A 17,999-nucleotide genomic window follows, 5' to 3' on the forward strand; every position below is an offset into this window, starting at 1 on the left:
TATGTTCCTGTGGTCTTGCACTTTTTCTACCCTTACCCAAAGCAGTACCATGACATTTGTGACACATGGCTTGCTGCTATATCACCAATACTGGCAGCATCTCAGTACCCACATAAAGCAGGGGGTGGCAGAAAGTAGATCAGTATCTACTAGTAGACCCCAGAATGACTTTTCAGTAGATCAGTTAGTGTTTCAGCAACTATTTTAACTATAGCAATGACAAAATGACACCCTGTTAGGCTGTTGCATTGCAGAAAGCTAACCAGGAGTGGCATTGTGTGTGAAAGGATTGTGCGCTCACTTCAGTTTTAGTATGAAAAACAAATGTATTGGCTCAGAATGTGCTCAGAAGCACATGTTGTTTAATCCTGTATGCCTTTTTGGCTGGCTCTCTTTGGTAGATCTTTTTGGCTCAGGCACAACTTCATCCGATTTTGTATCAGGAATAGAGTAGGTGGGTGTGACTTGGCCAAAATGGCATTGAGGTCAAATAATAAAACCTGACAGGACTAATCAGCCCCAGGAGCTGGAAGTGGAGAAATAGGAAAATACCTGCATTCACAACTGTGAACATAGCCTCGGCATCTTCCGCAGAGGTTATATGCAAATTCCCTCTTCACCACTACACAAGGACCGTAGAAAGCAGATGAAAATTCATGTCCTATATGAAGCTACCATCACACCTTCACAGCAAGCAGTTTGGGAAATGCATTTTTAATTATATATATACCTATATATCCATAAACTATAATTATCAATATGTTCCCTCCTTTTCCTCTGAATGACAGCAAGTTTTTAAAGGCCAGCATATTAGCAAAGTGCTACAGTGTAGAGCAGCCACATCTCCTGGACTAAAGATAAGCCCAAGGAAAATAAGTTTAAATATTTCTCTTTTCATTATCACTTCATTCTCTGCGCAGGAGTGGTACAGAAATCTATTTCTCCAAGTGATTTACATTAATAGCCAGCTTGACAATGACAATCTCATCTGAAACCCTTTGGCTGTCTCGTGATTTCCAAAAATTAAAAGAACACTTGTAGCAATAATAGGAAAAAATGATACAGTGGAAATGAAGGGCGAGTGAACTGGCTGTGCAGTTAAAGATCAGGTTGAAGAATTACCTGATCAAATACCAACATATAGATCACAACTTTCCCCATTTTAATGTCCCATCATTATTGTAATCCAAAATTTTGGGAGTCTGTGCTGTTAGCTTCTGGTACTGTACATATCCACATCTTCTGGGCTGGACTGGCCATGGTCCATGAGGCTGGGGTCTGGTTTAAACTTTGTTGCCTTCAACACATCTGTTAAGTATAAAAAAGGTTTTAGTGTGTCTATATGTTTGGCACTGTCTTGTCACTTAAGATCTTCAGGACAGTTGCTGGTTATTCATACCTGATCTGACACTTGGCAGTTTCGCTTCAGCTATCAAAGGCACAGAATCTGTCTGTGGAAGTGTCTTCTCTGCATGAAATTGCATTTGTGATGATTTCACCTTTTCTTCTGATTCAAGGGCTATCTTCCGAGCTTCTGAGACAATATGGTCTGTTCCTGGAACTGCTCCCAGTACTTGCTGCTGTTGAAATAATGACTAAATTGTAAAATAAATCTGATATTGCCAAATCTAAATTTAGACAGAACACTCCTTGTAACATAGGAAGTTGCCTTCTACTAGAGTCAAATGATCCATCACCCAGTATTGCCTACACTAGCTTTCAGCAATCTGGTGCCCTCTGGTGCCCACTTCCCCAGCCCCAGCTCTGGTGCAAAGCATCTGGAAGACACTAGGCTGGCAAGTATTGCTCTACAAGGTTTCAGATAGTCTTTTCCAGCCCTACCTGGAGATGCCAGGGATTCAATTCTGGACCTTCTCAATGCAGAGACTGTGCTACAGTCTTTCCCCCACAGATTGGTGGCTTGTCTTTTGCTTAATAGTGCTGTGTAAAATGCCATGCACATGGATAGCACTGCATTAATAATAAAATAATAGCAAATTGGCTGAGGATCCTCCTTGGCTTACAAACGAATATGGCTGATAGTGACTGTGCCAATTAAAATACTTTCCATTGGTATAATAGGGTCCATGTTTCATAACCCTGTCTTGTTCAACCATCCTATATAATAATATCCAAGTGTCTCTGTGTCCAGTCCCTGTGTCCGTGGGATTGCGCTACTGCGCATATGCCCCATGGACAGCTGTTGGGACTTGGAGCGCAGAGACACTTCGGAGAGGGGAGCTTGGAGTCCGCTCGGCCCGGCAGGGAGACGAGCCAGGCTGAGGCGGCAAGGCGGGCACGAGGACCGCCCGTTCCCCTTTGCCGGGTGCTGCTTCTTCTTCTTTCTAGACCCTGACGGGAGAGGCAAGCCCAGCCTCCTCAGGGCGCGGCGGCTCATCTGCGCGAGGAGCGACGCCGGCGGGAGAGAGAATGAGGCGGGCAGGCCGCTGCAGCGCTCGAGCTGGGCTGAGGTAGGAGGTCCGGGAAGGGAATTCATAGGGCCGCTTGCTGGCCTCGGTGGAGGAGGAAAGAAAGTGAGGCCTTCCTTCTCCTAACTCCCACCCCATCGGGTCCAGTTCTGTCCGTTGGGACTTGCAGCGCAGACCCGCCGCTTCATCAGCTCTGCGCATGTCCCCGAGGTTGCTAGAGCAACAGGTCTGCTCTAGCATCCGTTATTTTAACGGGCTTCATGATACTAGTTATGCTATAAATATTTCTAGTCACCACCTTCCATGCATTCATACGCCCATGGTTTATTTATTTTGGTTTTACTTCATGTCTTATTTTTGTTCAACAGTGATCTATAATTTTATGTGGACAATGTATAATTGCCACTAGATACTGTTTGATAACTCTCTATTTTGCAGAATTTTGTATAACAATTTTTAGTTTAATTAAAATTATTTAAAAATACACACAAATAATAGCACAAATAATAGCACTAAATATGTCTCTTAACATGTGCAGCGTATCTTTCAGTCTCCAAACCAGTCTACTATAGTATATTAAAATCTGTTGCACGTTTGGAAGTTCAAAGGCTGAAAAGTAATGATGTTCGATATCTGCAACACTATTGTTTTCATGCATGCATTTCTAACACAATGTAGATCGAAGAAAGATAACTAGCCCATGCTGCTTATAAGGTAGTTTTTGGAAAAGAACCTACCTGAGTATCTTTATCCTGTGTGAGTAGAACTTCCGTAGTGGAATTCTTGGTCCATAGCGATCCTATTGCTTCATAGGTTTTATGGCTTGCAGCATAGGCCTTTCCACCTATTACCTAGTTTAATTTTAGAAATGTTATTGTACTGAACAACCAGTTTTAAAAATATTGTAGCATATTAGGCAAGGCTAACTGACTTCTCCAATGACCTGTGATTCAACCAACAGTGAAAGAAAGAACGAACACAATTATAGTTGGCAATCTATTAGTGCTTTTAATTTTCCAATTTAAAATGCTAAAGTGTGATGAACAAGTGGCAAGATTTTTAAACAATAAAAAGGAAAGCATTCATACACCATTTAGCAGAACTCACCTTTGCAATAATTACTGACTGAGCTGGATAGCAAACAGATATGCCCAATGTGCAGAGTCCAAAGGGATAGCAAATCTTCTTAAATCTAGATCCTGCAAAATCAATCAATCAACCATTTAAGGCAGTGACTGGGAACCTGCAGCCCTCCAAATGCTATTGGATTACAGCTCCCATCAGTTCCAGCCAGCATGACCAATGATGGCAAGGCCCTATCCCAAAGATGACAGGTTGTGTAGCCCAACAACATCTAGAGGACCATGGGTTGCCCATCTCTGATTTAAGCAACTTTAAGCAAAAATAATCATATTGAGAAGGCTAGGCTCCACATTGACTTCCAGTGTATAAGCAATATTTTTTATATAGATGAGTATTCAAGTCAAGTGAACTATCTTCAGCCTCTATCAACATTGCCCACCTCTTCTGTTCTTTGTGGGAATGAGTCTGCAAAAGCATCTGAATCTGGATACAGTTACAGACTAGGCATTAGGCTGTACTATGTGCTCCATTGCACACATCCTCATGATTCTACTTGGATGTATTCAACTTACAGTGGGGTAGGTACACAGGACAGCAAGCTTTGTAACCATCTGCATTAGGATCCAGATTCCAATGTGGCAAGGAATACACACACACACACACACACACACACACACACACACACACACACGGCTCCATTCACCAATCCCACCTCCCCCATTGTTTTCCCCCAACATATGACTAACTCTCCCTCCCTCCCTTTGTATCTCAACCACCTGCTTCTGCTCCTTGCTCATAGGTTGCTAAACTGCTCTGTAAAGCACTCTCCTTCCTCTATTGAACCTGACTGCAAAAAGGTTTAACCAGGGGTGAGGAGGCCACAGGGCAGCTTGCTAACCCAGTATAAGAAATAGGTGAAAGGCCTCCCTTACCCCTCTGTTAAACCTTGCTACAAACACATTTAATGGAGGGGGATAGACACTTTGTGCCTCTCCCCATTCATTAAACAGCTTGCCTGGGCTGGCTCCTGTTCTGTTGATAGCATTATTGTTGAGACACAACAGGTGCCCTACTATCTGCACTTTCTGCAAACAACTGGAGACTTTTTTTGTTTTGTTTTAGGAGGTTTTCCCAGTTGGATAAATGGGTCTTTGCTACAAGTGTGTATTTTGTATGCTATTAAGTTCTGCTCTAAATGTAATGGGGGGATAGTGTGTATGTGTTATAAACTGTTTTTTTCTGTTTTTAATGTGAATTGTTTTGACATGCTTGTACAGAAGGCAATTAATAAATTAATACTACTAATAATAACAACAGTAAATTATGAGCATGTAATCCCTTACCTTTTCTTGCAAGGACTAGCCCAGTCAGTCCTGAAACTGTAATCACACCAACTTTGGGAAGGAATTCTGGAGGTGGATTCTTCAGGTAAACATAGGCATCTTTAAAAAGAAGAAGCAAGATTTGCTAAGCTTGAATATTCTAAGAATTAATAATAATAATAATAATTTATTTGTAATTGCATGTAGAAATGATTACTTCATACAAATTCAAACTTTGTTAACTGTGCTGTATTTACAGTGGGGCAAAATATTTACAGTATAAGAAAATATAAAATATTTATAAGAAAATCTGGAATGTCTCCTCATTTGAAGTTTGTAATTTGCATGGCCAAGAACAAAGAAATGAAAGATTTAAGCTTTGCACATACTGTACTCACCTTTTCCAAACTGTACAGATGATATTATCCCATTTTTGACAAAGAGATAAGCATCCTGCACAAACAAAATAAAATACAATTTTCCCCATCTGATATTTATGCACCTGTCTTAAAAATTCCTAACATTTATCAAACAATCACAATGACAAACAGTTGGAGACAGAATGCTGGAAATTTTCCCTTTGTAATTCAACTCTTTGAATTTAGTATAACTGATTAGCAAGTGGAACATGGAGGAGGTGGAGAAGAGGCAGATTTAAGTGCAATGTTCCTGAATCACTTAAAAATGGGGTAAAGACCTGTGTCCAATTCCATCTAGAATGCTCAACGCTCAGGGATGATGGGAGCTGTAGTCCAGCAACATCAGCAATAACAGCACCATCTCTTAGGCAGGGCAAGATAAAAGCAAGTGTTGGATTGAGCCCATGACTTTCCCCAACAATCTAACAGCTGGCAATGACAAATTTGTCACAGATATCACCTTTTTGTGATGGGGCAGGAGGAGACTCCTACTCTGCTGCTCCTTCTGTGGATTTGGAGCCAGTATATATGATGCAAGTAGGGGGGCAAATGGTGCCATATTTTAATAATCCCCTGCCCCCAGTGCTGCAAAATATTACTGTAGCAGTAGCAAAATATTACTGTAGCAGGGTTGCAAACTTTTTTGGATCCGTGGCTACATTTATAAGTCAGATAAACTATCAATGACACACACCCAACAACCAAATACCCCCACAACTTTTTCTATTGGCTACAAAATAATACTTCAAGCCTAATTTCAGCAAGCAGAGGAGCAGGGAACCTCATGGGTTCCGGGGAAGGCCTTCGTGGGTGCCACATGGTGACCCTGCTATAGCATGTGCAGTGTACAACATATTCAATATGAAACTTTTGGTCTCTTTACATAGGAAAGTTATTCAGCTAGAGAAAAACAAGCAACAGCTTTTTAAATTTATACTGTGGTACACATTGCATTACCAACAGCAATTCATCCAATGTCAGATGGAGCAAGGCTGTGTAAAAATCACCCCCCCCTCCCACATATACTCCGAACTGAATAATGGCTGGTATCCAAGAAGATACTTTAATTAGGTATGCCCAAGGCCTTATATTTGTGTGGAATTTTGAACATGTCCCCTTTGAAGAGCAGCCCCCACACCAGGTGCTTATGAAACTTCTCAGTATTGGAAGAAGTCTGCCATACCTTCTTTGTGTGTGTGTGTGTGTGTGTGTGTGTGTTGCTTTTTGTGAATCGCATATCCAAACCCACTTGGGCATGCAAAACTAGTCACATGGTGTTTTGGATTCAGGCCACAAATAATAAATAAACTTAGCCTTTCCAAACCATCTGCTGTTAAGACTAACATCCTATTATTTTATTGTGCATTAATTTCCCCATGTTGTCAGATGTCTCAGATGCCTGTTATCAGACAAACAGATGGGATATAAATACAAACAAAGTAAAATACAAGCACGCATCTTCCTTGCCTTCCATCGTAACTACTGATAGACAATCATAATAGGAAATTGTTATTTCATTGCATTAATCCACTGGTATAGCACAAGCTACATTTATAATATAAGGTGTCTGGGGTTTTCTGATTTAGCTGTTTTGATACATCATATTTTCTAGCCCCACCAGAAGATGTAAACATTCTTATGCATCAGCATCATTTTTTAAGTGGACATCTTATATATTATATTTCTTTATTTAGGACAAGTTGCCTTCTACCTGGTGTTGCTCAGGAATTCCTAGAAACAATAAAATCTTTTTTAAAAGGTTCAGTCCACAATCTTGATTTAAATTGGTATTCAACTGTATCCAAACATAGATGAAAAACTGCTCCTTGATCTCAGGAACTAGCACATAAAACTTAGGTAAGATATCTTAAGAGGTATCCAAATGCATAGTGCAACTTTCTAACATATGTAGTAGATCCTAACTCTGCACTCCTATAGTCTCTGGGAGGCCAAAGTTTCATCAGACTTCCCACTCTGAAAACAGAGAGAGGTCTGCCCTCAGGAAGGAAGATCTGTTGTTGGAAGCCTTTTCCCTGTGGTTGCAGAAAGGTCTGCAGCTGGTTCTTCTCCAACCTCAGAGAGGCCAAAGAGGAAGCATTCTAATGGCATGTTGGGGGTGTGTCAAGTAGGAGAAATTACATTTACTGCCCTCTCATTGATTTCAACAAGAGGCAAAATGTTTTGGAAAACCCTTCCCCAATGCTCTACCTTCATCTGCCTTCAGTTTTCCCTCCCCTGTCATTTGTTATTTATTTCAGCTGAAGCTCTCAGTGCAGTTTACAATATAATAAATATAATACATACATTAAAATAAATACAATAAAAAGAATTATATACATATTGCAGGAACAATTAAGGCATAGAGTTCGGGACATCACAGTGGGAAATATATTGTATGTTTCACAATGATACATTTCAGTTTATTTTGCACTAGTGTTTTGTGAACAAAACTTGGCACTGAAAATTTATTTTGAATTCACACCACAAGAGGTCACTACGCTCCAAGTTTTGAAACACAACAAAAATAAAGAGAAATTATTGACTGGTGGACATAAAAAGGTTGGTGCAGATAACACAAAGCAAACCTAAAGCAGGAACATTATTCTTACTCCTAACCTTTCTTCTACCAAAAGGGCAACTTCTTAGTAAGAGTGCAAAAAATAGCAAAGTCTTACATGGTTGATTTATTCAGTTTAAGATTCCCAAGATGTTTCCTAGGGGGGAAGGTTTTTTTAAGAGTGTTTGAATATGTTACAGTGGTACCTCGGTTTATGAACACAATTGGTTCCGGAAGTCTGTTCATAAACTGAAGCGTTCATAAACTGAAGCGAACTTTCCCACTGAAAGTAATGGAAAGTGGATTAATCTGTTCCAGACGGTCCGCGGAGTACTTAAACTGAAGCGTTCATAAACTGAAGCGAACTTTCCCATTGAAAGTAATGGAAAGTGGATTAATCCGTTCCAGACGGGTCCGCGGAGTACTCAACCTGAAGCGTACTTAACCCGAAGCATGGGTGTAATTGGTTCCGGAAGTCTGTTCATAAACTGAAGCGTTCATAAACTGAAGCGAACTTTCCCATTGAAAGTAATGGAAAGTGAATTAATCCATTCCAGATGGGTCTGTGGCGTTCGTAAACCGAAAATTCGTAAACCGAGGTTCCACTGTACTTCTTTTCTTAAGGGTTTGATTAAAAACTCTGAACTCAAAATGCACTGGAAATCCCAAACTGAACTAATTCATAGAAATCTTATTCCATGCTGACTCCAATTTATCCAATTGCTCACTTATGGCAAGACATGTATGAGAATTCTTGATCTATTAAATTAAGTAATATTCTTACCTTGCACCCATTGACATAGTAACTTGTTGTGTTTCTTACTGATGAAATTCTACTTTGCAAGCGGCCAGGCTTTTCATCGATGTATCTTGAATTAAGAGGTGGTGCATTATAAATAGGAAGCTGGAAGGAAATGGGGGGAGAGAAGTTATAACAAAGCTTGTCTTGGGAAAACCATGAAAAGGGAGGGGCAATCCACATACTTGGAATAGGATTATTTTATCCATTGCCTCAATCCAGCAAAATTTGCCTGTGTCGTACAAGACTTGCATGAATAGAAGATCTGTTCTACATCTACAACTACTTTGGATACTATCATCTATTGGATAAAAGGGTAGACCCAAGGACTTCTGTGTGAAAGTAGGCATGTATGGTCATTAAGTGCCAGTAAATTGACCCTGACATTTTGCCATGGATATGGATCATCAGGGAAATGACACACACACAGGCATCTGAGCTTAAGTCATCTAATGCAGTGGATTCTACTTTCAGAGAATTCCTTCCATTTCAGCATGGCTGTTGAGGTCCCCAGCACATCTAGGAACAGAAAGTGGCCTTATAATGAATCATACCCATTGGTCCATCTAAATCAGTATTGTCTACATTGACTGGGAATGGCCCTTCAGAGTTTCAGATAGGGTCTCTCCCAGCCCTACTTGGAAATGATGGAGACTGAACCTGGGACCTTTTGCATGCAAAGCAGATACAGTACTCTGTCACTGAGCTATGGCCATCTCTACCACATAACACCTGCACACAGCACAGGATTCAGGGTTGTGTTCTGGGGTACTATGATCAGCTGAGCTAGCACCTAACTTGCATGAACCAAGAGTTATCTTTCAAATGCATCCAAAACCCCACTGCATCTGCAGGAGAAATTGGTAGTGGCAGACAAGCAGCTTTTCAGTGAAGCTTGCCAGCCATTACCAACTTTCTCATTGACAAACCTAAAGATTCCACAGAACAGTCTGAGAACCTACTGCAGGTGTAGCCAGCGTGCCCCCCCCCCCAGATATTGTCAGATGCCAACTCCCATCGGTCCCAGTCAGTATGCCCAGTGGCTGTGATGCAAGTTTTAGTCCAACAATAACTGAAAGGCACCATATTAGATTGCTTTGGCCTAGTGCAGTGTTTCCCAACCTTGTGCCTCCAGATGTTTTGGGACTACAACTCCCATCATCCCTAGCTAGACCAGTGGTCAGGAATGATGGGAATTGTAGTCCGAAAACAGCTGGAGGCACAAGGTTGGGAAACACTGGCCTAGTGCTATCTCCATCACCCTTGAGCAGTGCAAATGGTGGTGCAGATTACCACCAGCTTCATGGTGCAGATGGGACGGCTCTCTCTTGTATGAACACTTCCGAGTCACACAGAACACCTTGCACAATGTGACTGTTGTGCTTCGGACCATAAGTTAGCTGTGGTTGTCCTAAGCTTTAAGCCTCCAAGTGGGGTGGAGATCAAGAAAATAATCTTCTTTAGCACTACACAAAGAATATGTAGAGTGGGGAGCTGCAGGCCCTCATGCTGGTCTCTATGTGCTCTGTGTATCTAATGTACAGAGTGCAGAAGACATTAGCGTGTATATATGTAGGCTGTGTACACAAGATATGATGAATGTGCTGAGGTCAAGAGATGGTAGTGGAGCTTGTTGCTGCAGTATACTGCCCTCTTCTTAAGTTCATCATACCTAGATTGATAACAACCATGCATAAATAAAGCAAAGATGAAAGCAAACCAAATCCCCCCCAAAAAACCTATGCATCAATACAAAAGCCACAGTAAATTTAAGTACAAATGTGATTCAGTCTTCCAAATGGGACCTGCAACAAAATGTTGTGCTTTGGAGTGCTGCTGTTCAGAATTCCAGCTGCTCCACTGCATTGCCCCTGTCCCTGGTGTTTCATATCCTTCCTATCAATTTGCATTCTGTAGACACTGAGTGCACTCAGTTCTTATTGGGCTCTCCCAGGTTTTTTTTTAAAATGCAAACCTTTGGGCTCTCCAAAACATGAGAGTATTCCCTTCTTGTGTGAGCGGTACTACCATCGCTACATAAGAAACAGTTCTCAACAAATGAACATTGAAACTATAGAAGGAATGCTTCTCTTCAGCTTTAAATTATATTATGTATTATATCACATATTTGCATTACCGTAGCTTATCTATTCAGTCCTCTCTTTTTGGATCATCTGAAATTATAATAATCATCACCAACATTATTATTGTTTTACTATATCCCATGTTGCATTCTGCTATATAGTTCTGTTTCCTGTGAAACAAAATTCAGAGGCAAGCCTTCACTGCACCTGGGTGCTTCTGCTCATTCAATTTTTAAAGAGGTCATACAAATCCTACCTGATGTGCCTTCATGCGACAAGATTCTGGTTCCTCTTCAGATGCAGCATGTACAATAGATGCACCTGCCAAGGCTGTAGGAAGAGCCACCCATTTTGCTATCTGGTGGGGTAGAGGCCAAAAGAAAGCAAGAAAGAAGCTTAATCGCTGAATAGCAAATGAATGAATGAATGAATGCACATGTTCATCAATACTCAGACCAAGTTCAACAACAATATCCATTAACCAGTTAAGTCTGCTAAAGAGTATAAGCACAATAAATTGTTTTTCATACATCTGATATAGGAAAATACAGAATTGGAAAAAATGTACAGTATACAAAAACATTTTAAGAAACATTTTAAGAAACATAAACATTCTCACTGCATTGCGGGGTGGGGTAGGTATGGAAAAGGTTTCCAAATTGCAAATGTTCAGGTTGTTCACACTAATCGTTTTTGGGTACCAAGGAAGTTGCTTACTGTAATTTATTGAACTGTTTCCTTAAAATATGTTTCTCAGGATTATTACTTGTGATGTGGTCATAAGCTCCTTGGTGCAGGGACTCACATTTTAAAAAAATATTTGTCACTCTGTGAAGCACCATGTGTACACTGAAGATGCATTATGCATGGTCTGTTGCAATAAAGTGCTGGTAAAATGCAGGATCACTGTAGAAATGCTTAGAATTAAAAAATATCTAAAATAAGATGAAGGAAGGGACACAGCTCAGTGGGAGAGCATCTGTCTTGTATGCAGATGGCTACAGGTTTAATCCTTGATGTCTCAAAGGCAGGGCTGAGAAAGCCTAGAGAACCACTGCAATCAATGTAGACAATGCTGAACTAGATGGACCCCCACAGCCTCACTCAATATCAGACAGCTCCCTATGTTCATATTTTAACAACAACATTTAGTGGCAGGAAAACTGCCTTAAAGGTATAGGCTACACAGAAGTCTGCTCTCTAATGCTCAAATGGCTTTTTACAGAATCTAGCAAGAACGTTTTCACTTTTAAAAATATATATTCATTAAAAAGATCAAAGTTTTGAGACCTCAAGAAAACAAAAAAAGGAAAAGAGTGGAAGAGCATTGCTCAATTAGATCAACCATCTGTGAAGCCCGATCACAGAAATGTAGTTGGAAGGGACCACAGGGATCATCTAGTCTAGCCCATGGGTAGGCAAACTAAGGCCTGGGGGCATAATCTGGCCCAATCACCTTCTAAATCCAGCCTGTGGACGGTCCGGGAATTAGCGTGTTTTTACATGAGTAGAATGTGTCTTTTTATTTAAAATGCATCTCTGGGTTATTTGTGCGGCCTGCCTGGTGTTTTTACATGAGTAGAATGTGTGCTTTTATTTAAAATGCTTCTCTGGGTTATTTGTGGGGCATAGAAATTTGTTCATTCCCCCCCCCCCAAAAAAATAGTTGGCCCTCCCCCAAGGTCTGAGGGACGTGGACCAGCCCCCTGCTGAAAAAGTTTGCTGACCCCTGATCTAGTTCAACCCCCTGCAATGCAGGAATATTTTGCCCAATGTGGGGCCTGAACCCATGACCCTGCGATTAAGAGTCTTATGCTCTACCAACTGCTTCCAGAGAGTTAAGCAGCTGGGCAAGAATACAGGAACTTTCCTCCAGTGTTGCTCTGCAACTAATACCGGTAGTACTTACTGGTACTCAATATACAGTACAGTCGTACCTCGGGTTACGACCACCTCGGTTTGCGAACAGTTCGGGTTACGAACTGCGCAAACCCGGAAGTGTTTTCGCCCCGCGCACGCGTGCATAAGCCGCGCGCGCGCGATCTGCGCATGCGCAAAATGGCGCCGCCCATCGCGCTCGGTTTGCGAACTATTCGGGTTACGAACTGCGATCCGGAACGGATCGCGTTCGTAACCCGAGGTATTACTGTATACTGAATGGAAATGATTGCCTATGAAATTGTCATTTGAAAGCCATCTAAGCCAACAGCCACCATCACTTATTGTGGCAGTGAATTCTACAACTTAATTGTGCAACTGTGGCTACGCACACACCATACATTTAACGCACATGGTTTCATCCAAAGAATTCTGGGAACTGTAGTTTACTTCTCAGAGCTGCAATTACTAGCACACTTAATAAACTAGTCTCTAGGATTCTTTCAGGGAAGTCATGTACCGGTACTTTAAATGTACAGTATAGTATGTATGCAGCCTGTGTCAGTTACCTTCTCTCTGCAATATGCTATCCATTCCCTATTATGTTGCACCTCTGGAAACTATTTCCTCCAAGTGCTGCATCTCCTCTTCCTCTCAAATAATCTCATTCCTAAGAGGAAATGTCTCATGTTCTCATCTCTTTAAGGATAAAATGTCAGTGGAGGTGAATTAGTGTAATAAACCATTTTACTGCATTTCTTATCACGAGTTAATGCTTGATGCCCCATAGTCACGTTACAACTTAAGGAAGCTGTACTGGATTTTAATGAATGTTTTATTACTGTGTTGTATTTATTATTTCCCACACTAGCCCAGTTGACATCATTGCAAACCACTGCTAATGACTTACCAATAATGTTGATATCACATGCACTTTCATTTTTTCCATGTGTGATCAACAAGCCACAATCTCCGAGTTAGTGTTATGAATGAACTGAGAATTGTGGTTTGTTTCACTCAAACCATAATTGGCAAGGCAGCAACCAATACCTGGCTTCATGATGAATACAGCCATTGAAGAATGGAGCCAATAGTTGAATCTAAGGACACCAAGTTTAACTAATTTGTGGATTAAAGTCTCCTCCCAACAGAATGCATTTCTGGCCATCTTTCCACACATCAACATTCTTATTTATTTGATTTCTCCATGTTGAGGCCCAAGTGGGCTACAACAATTTAAAAATAAAATATTAAAAAGGATTAAAACATGAGATGATAGGAGTTGTAGCCTGGCAACAACTGGAGGGACACATGCTCCTCATTTGTGATGTAAAGTATCAAGCTAGCTACAGCAGAAAAAGAAACAGACAATGAAGCAGACTGACCGTGTTGCAGGAATAGACAGAGGGGTGGTCAAATGAAGCACAGGGGGAAAGAAAAATGCAAAAATTAGATATTTGATGGAAAAGCACAAAAGAAAGTGGCAATGTGAAATTATACAAGGACTGTCAACTGTGTGATTTCTTTTTTTTTTTAAGCATACAGAAAAGGGGGAAAGTATTGCCCATACCCTAAGAGCAATTAACTCTCACACTTTGAAGTCACTGAACATTAATGAGGAGGAGCATAGAAAGAGTATTAGGAAGAATACAGCAGAATGAAATGATTAACTCTGGAGAAGGCGCATGTGATAAATGTGGTAAACGTTCAAAATCTGACTTATAAAGTGAGAAAATGCTCTCAGCCAAATTTTATCTAGTCATTTAAATATCAAGTGTGATAAAAATGTATCTTTGTATCCAGAATTTGCCTGCAAGATAGATTTCTCTGCTCTTTTGATGTTAAGGTGCATAAGAGTGCCTGCAACTCGAATATGTAATTTATAGCTAGAGGAAATAAGTTCACATTTAATGTTTCTTGGGAGAGCCGGATAATGAAGTAAGTACTTAAGGTATGAAGGACAGAAAGCATGTGAAAGGACTCTATGCCCAGATACCCACTCTCTGCAACTTGTATCTTCTAAAGCCACAAGTATGCAAGAGTTGTGGCAAGATAAAGGCCACATCTGCATCATACGTTTAAAACACTGTGATGCCACTTGAAAAGCCATGGCTTCCTCCGAAGATTTGCAGAAACTGGTTTGCTATGGGTGCTGAGAATCATTAGGAAACTCCTATTCTCCTCACAGGGTGACAATGCCCAGAGTAGTTTAACATCAGTCCCTCTTCCCAGGGAACTCTGGAAACAGACGCTCTGGGAGGGGAATAGATGCTTCACACACTGTCATTTCCTCAGGTGGCTGTAGAATAAAAAATAGTCTATGCTCTTGTGCAGTTGTGCCAAAATTGCTCAAATGTCTGTTTTGTCACATGACAAATATGTTTGGAAACAGCAGCACTCAGTGGGCAGACTGTGTGGGAGTTTTTTTAATTCAAATTGTTAAACAAAGCTGTATGTATTATAACACACATTCCACTGTACTTAAAGGGCTAGGAACTGTGCTGTGACTTTTGGAATTAGCTCAATTCTTGAATGACACTAATTGCTTTGCTTTGGAAGGTCTACCAAAGTCAACTGTGCAATGACTAACAAAATGATACTGTACATCACTTCACTGCCCAGTAATTATTTTGAAGCAGTTTATTGAAAAGAAAGATTTATTCAGAAAAGAACTATTAAAATGGCACAGCTCAGCCAGATCCTGCCTTAGGGGATGACTTTTTGTTTTAGCTGCATTTGGGAGGGCTCAAACAAGAGCAACATTTAACTACAGGGTGGCTAGCCTTTTTTTTTTTTTTTTTGCTTGAGGAGCTCATTGAAGTTTTGTCAGTCCTCCATGGGCAGCATGCCATCTATGGGCTTGGCCTAAATGGCCAACACACATACCACACATACATTCATTCACTCACACAGGCAGATAGCATTGCCTCACACAGCTCTTCTGCTGATTAGCAGTGGAGCAGGAGAGCTTTGCTTCCATCGCTGGGCTGTGAGGAGAGGACCCAGGAAGTGCGCTGGGGATTGAAAACCCTCACTTACCTTGCAAAGAGAACTTCTCCCCCTGGGGTGGTACCACTGAAATAATGTTTCAAGGTTCAGGAAACAAGAAGAAGTGCACCTTCCTGTTCCCCGAACACTATGACATTCATGCCCCACACTATTTTTATTTATTTCAGAGCTTTCCCAACCTTTCTTGTCGGTGACACATTTTTTAGGCATGCATCATTTTGAAACACAGTAATTCAGTTTTACTAGCAAACCGGAAGTTAAACTAATCTGTTTCCAGCCCCGGCAGGAGAGCGAGCTGCATTCGCGTGACACACCTACACACTGCAGCTGATACATGAATGTGTCGCGACACACAGTTTAGAAAGCTCTGATTTATTTGCTTAACAAAATTTTTATACCACTTAACTGTAAGCAAAACATTTACAAATAATATAAAATATACATTAAAATTGTCAATAAAAATAATCATTAAAAGGTTTATAAAAATGCAAAATGAGTAAGAGGAAGTTTGACTAAACAATGTTTTTTTCTAGACACTAAAACGTGTTCAGTGAAAGTGTCTGCCTGCTGTCAATGGGCAGGGAGTTCCAGAATGTGAGGAGGAGCTGCCACTCAAAGATCAGTTCCTTACAAGTGCAGAATGAACATTATGTGGCGCTCAAGAGAGAAGAGGTGCCTTTGCAAGGTATGCTGAACCAGAGGCACCCATTTTTTTTTGGAAAGCTGGCAGCCCCTTCAGTTCCACAGAGGAAACTCGACAGCACTACAGTGGGAATTACATTAATATTATTATTTTAAATCTTAAATTGCCAAATTGCTGGGGATCTTGGAGGACATACTCACTCACCCATCCTTTTGGGGAGGAATAGATCCAGTCTGCATGCTGCAAATTAGCCACTCTTGCTATATGCCAATAGCAAACTCATTTTTTGATTGGGGATCCCATATAGCAAAAAAATGACACCATCCAAACACAAGAGGGAGGTATCAACAGGCACGAGGAAACCTCAAGGCTTATAGAAGTACAAACAATTTTTAGGTTTGGGTGGGAATCTTAATGTTTTAAGGTGCATACAATATTATAAATGTGATCAAAAGATTTAACTTTTAGCATGAGCCCCAATAATCTAAGACCAGGGTTTGAAGCTTTTTTCTCTACAGTATTTGAAAAGTCTGATCACAGATTGTCACTCAATTTCGAAATTTGTATCTGGAGGAAGCAGTTATTCAGAAGAACAAGGTGGAACCACACATGTTCAGATACTCTCATCATCTTAACAAACTAGCCTCTAATGTCCAGCAGTTCTAAGAATTCCTACACATTTTCCCACTGGGGAGTAGAAGGAAAGCGACAGCACAGAGTGGGCACAGGAGGCGGCACTCTGCACCTGCTCAGACACTCTTTCGTCTTTGGGTGGGGGAGAAGGTAGAGGGAGGGGCAGAAAGAAACCGTGTCCACTACCTTGAGGGTACCTAGAGAGCGGGGGAATGCTGGGCCATACATGCTATGAGACATAGAGGCGGGGGCGCTCTGTACATGCTCAGGCGCGACCGCATTCAAGAAAGTTAAGGCGTCCTTAACGATGGGAAAAGCTCACCCTGTATGTCATCTGTGCCCTTTAAGCGCGGCCCACTCAAAAGGAGGGCCTCACGAAGCCTTTCCTTGGAGGGGAGGCAGGGCGGTTGAGGGGGCAGAAGGTAGGATGATACGCACGAGGTGAACCACTCACCTTAGCCGCCATTTTGGCTCCTCCTCCTCGAAGGAGGCGACCCGCCGAGCGCTCGCGACCAACGGCGCCAACGGTCAGAGACGTCAAAAAACAAAGTGGGCGGGACTAAACAGGAGAGCGCCGCGGGATTGGCGGAGAGGGGAAAATGACGCGTGCTTTCCCCTCCCGGTGTTGTTGGTATTTTAAGGGAGACGTTAAGATTTCTGTTGTCCACCAGCCGTAAATGTTTCCTTTTGTACAAAGAGGGGCGTCCGGATGATGATGATGATGATTAGGCGGGGAGGAATAGGGCGCTGCCTAACACAGCGTCAATACTAACGGTTCCCTCAAGCTCAGTATTGGAGGGTTATTATTTTATCCCCCCCCCGCTCTTTTCCCGGGCTTTCTGCTATGGAACTTCTTAAATTTGTTTGTTTTATTTCTTAATTTTTTTATACACAGCTTGATTGTAAAGACAAACAAAACAGATAAAAAGTAACAGGGATTGACGTAGCCAGTAACAATATACTGTACAGTGGAACCTCGGTTTATGAACACCTCGGTTTATGAATTTTCGGTTTATGAACACCGCGGACCCATCTGGAACGGATTAATTCATTTTCCATTACTTTCAATGGGAAAGTTCGCTTCAGTTTATGAACGCTTCAGTTTATGAACAGACTTCCGGAACCAATTACACCCATGTTTCA

General features: G+C 41.3%; 1 protein-coding gene across 4 annotated transcripts; it reads right to left on the bottom strand.

Annotated features, from left to right (window-relative positions):
• Positions 1–698: 698 nt before the first annotated feature.
• APOOL (apolipoprotein O like) lies at positions 699–17,345 on the bottom strand. 4 transcript variants are annotated; one of them, XM_060270111.2, is made up of 9 exons: positions 17,311–17,345; positions 10,950–11,051; positions 8,595–8,714; positions 5,233–5,287; positions 4,856–4,954; positions 3,537–3,628; positions 3,167–3,280; positions 1,400–1,577; positions 699–1,308 (listed from the first exon to the last, which is right to left on the bottom strand). In XM_060270111.2, exons 1-9 carry the CDS (start codon positions 17,320–17,322, stop codon positions 1,211–1,213), a joined length of 870 nt encoding a protein of 289 aa, XP_060126094.1. In that variant the 5' UTR covers positions 17,323–17,345; the 3' UTR covers positions 699–1,210. The 4 variants fall into 4 exon arrangements, with proteins under 4 accessions (XP_060126094.1, XP_034969751.1, XP_088520727.1 ...); XM_035113860.3 differs by having other exon boundaries at positions 1,400–1,580; XM_088664601.1 differs by having other exon boundaries at positions 17,179–17,345.
• Between the last annotated feature and the right edge of the window lie 654 nt (positions 17,346–17,999).

This window comes from Zootoca vivipara, chromosome Z2, assembly GCF_965207765.1.
Source record: "Zootoca vivipara chromosome Z2, rZooViv2.hap1.1, whole genome shotgun sequence".
Classification (NCBI taxonomy): domain Eukaryota; kingdom Metazoa; phylum Chordata; class Lepidosauria; order Squamata; family Lacertidae; genus Zootoca; species Zootoca vivipara.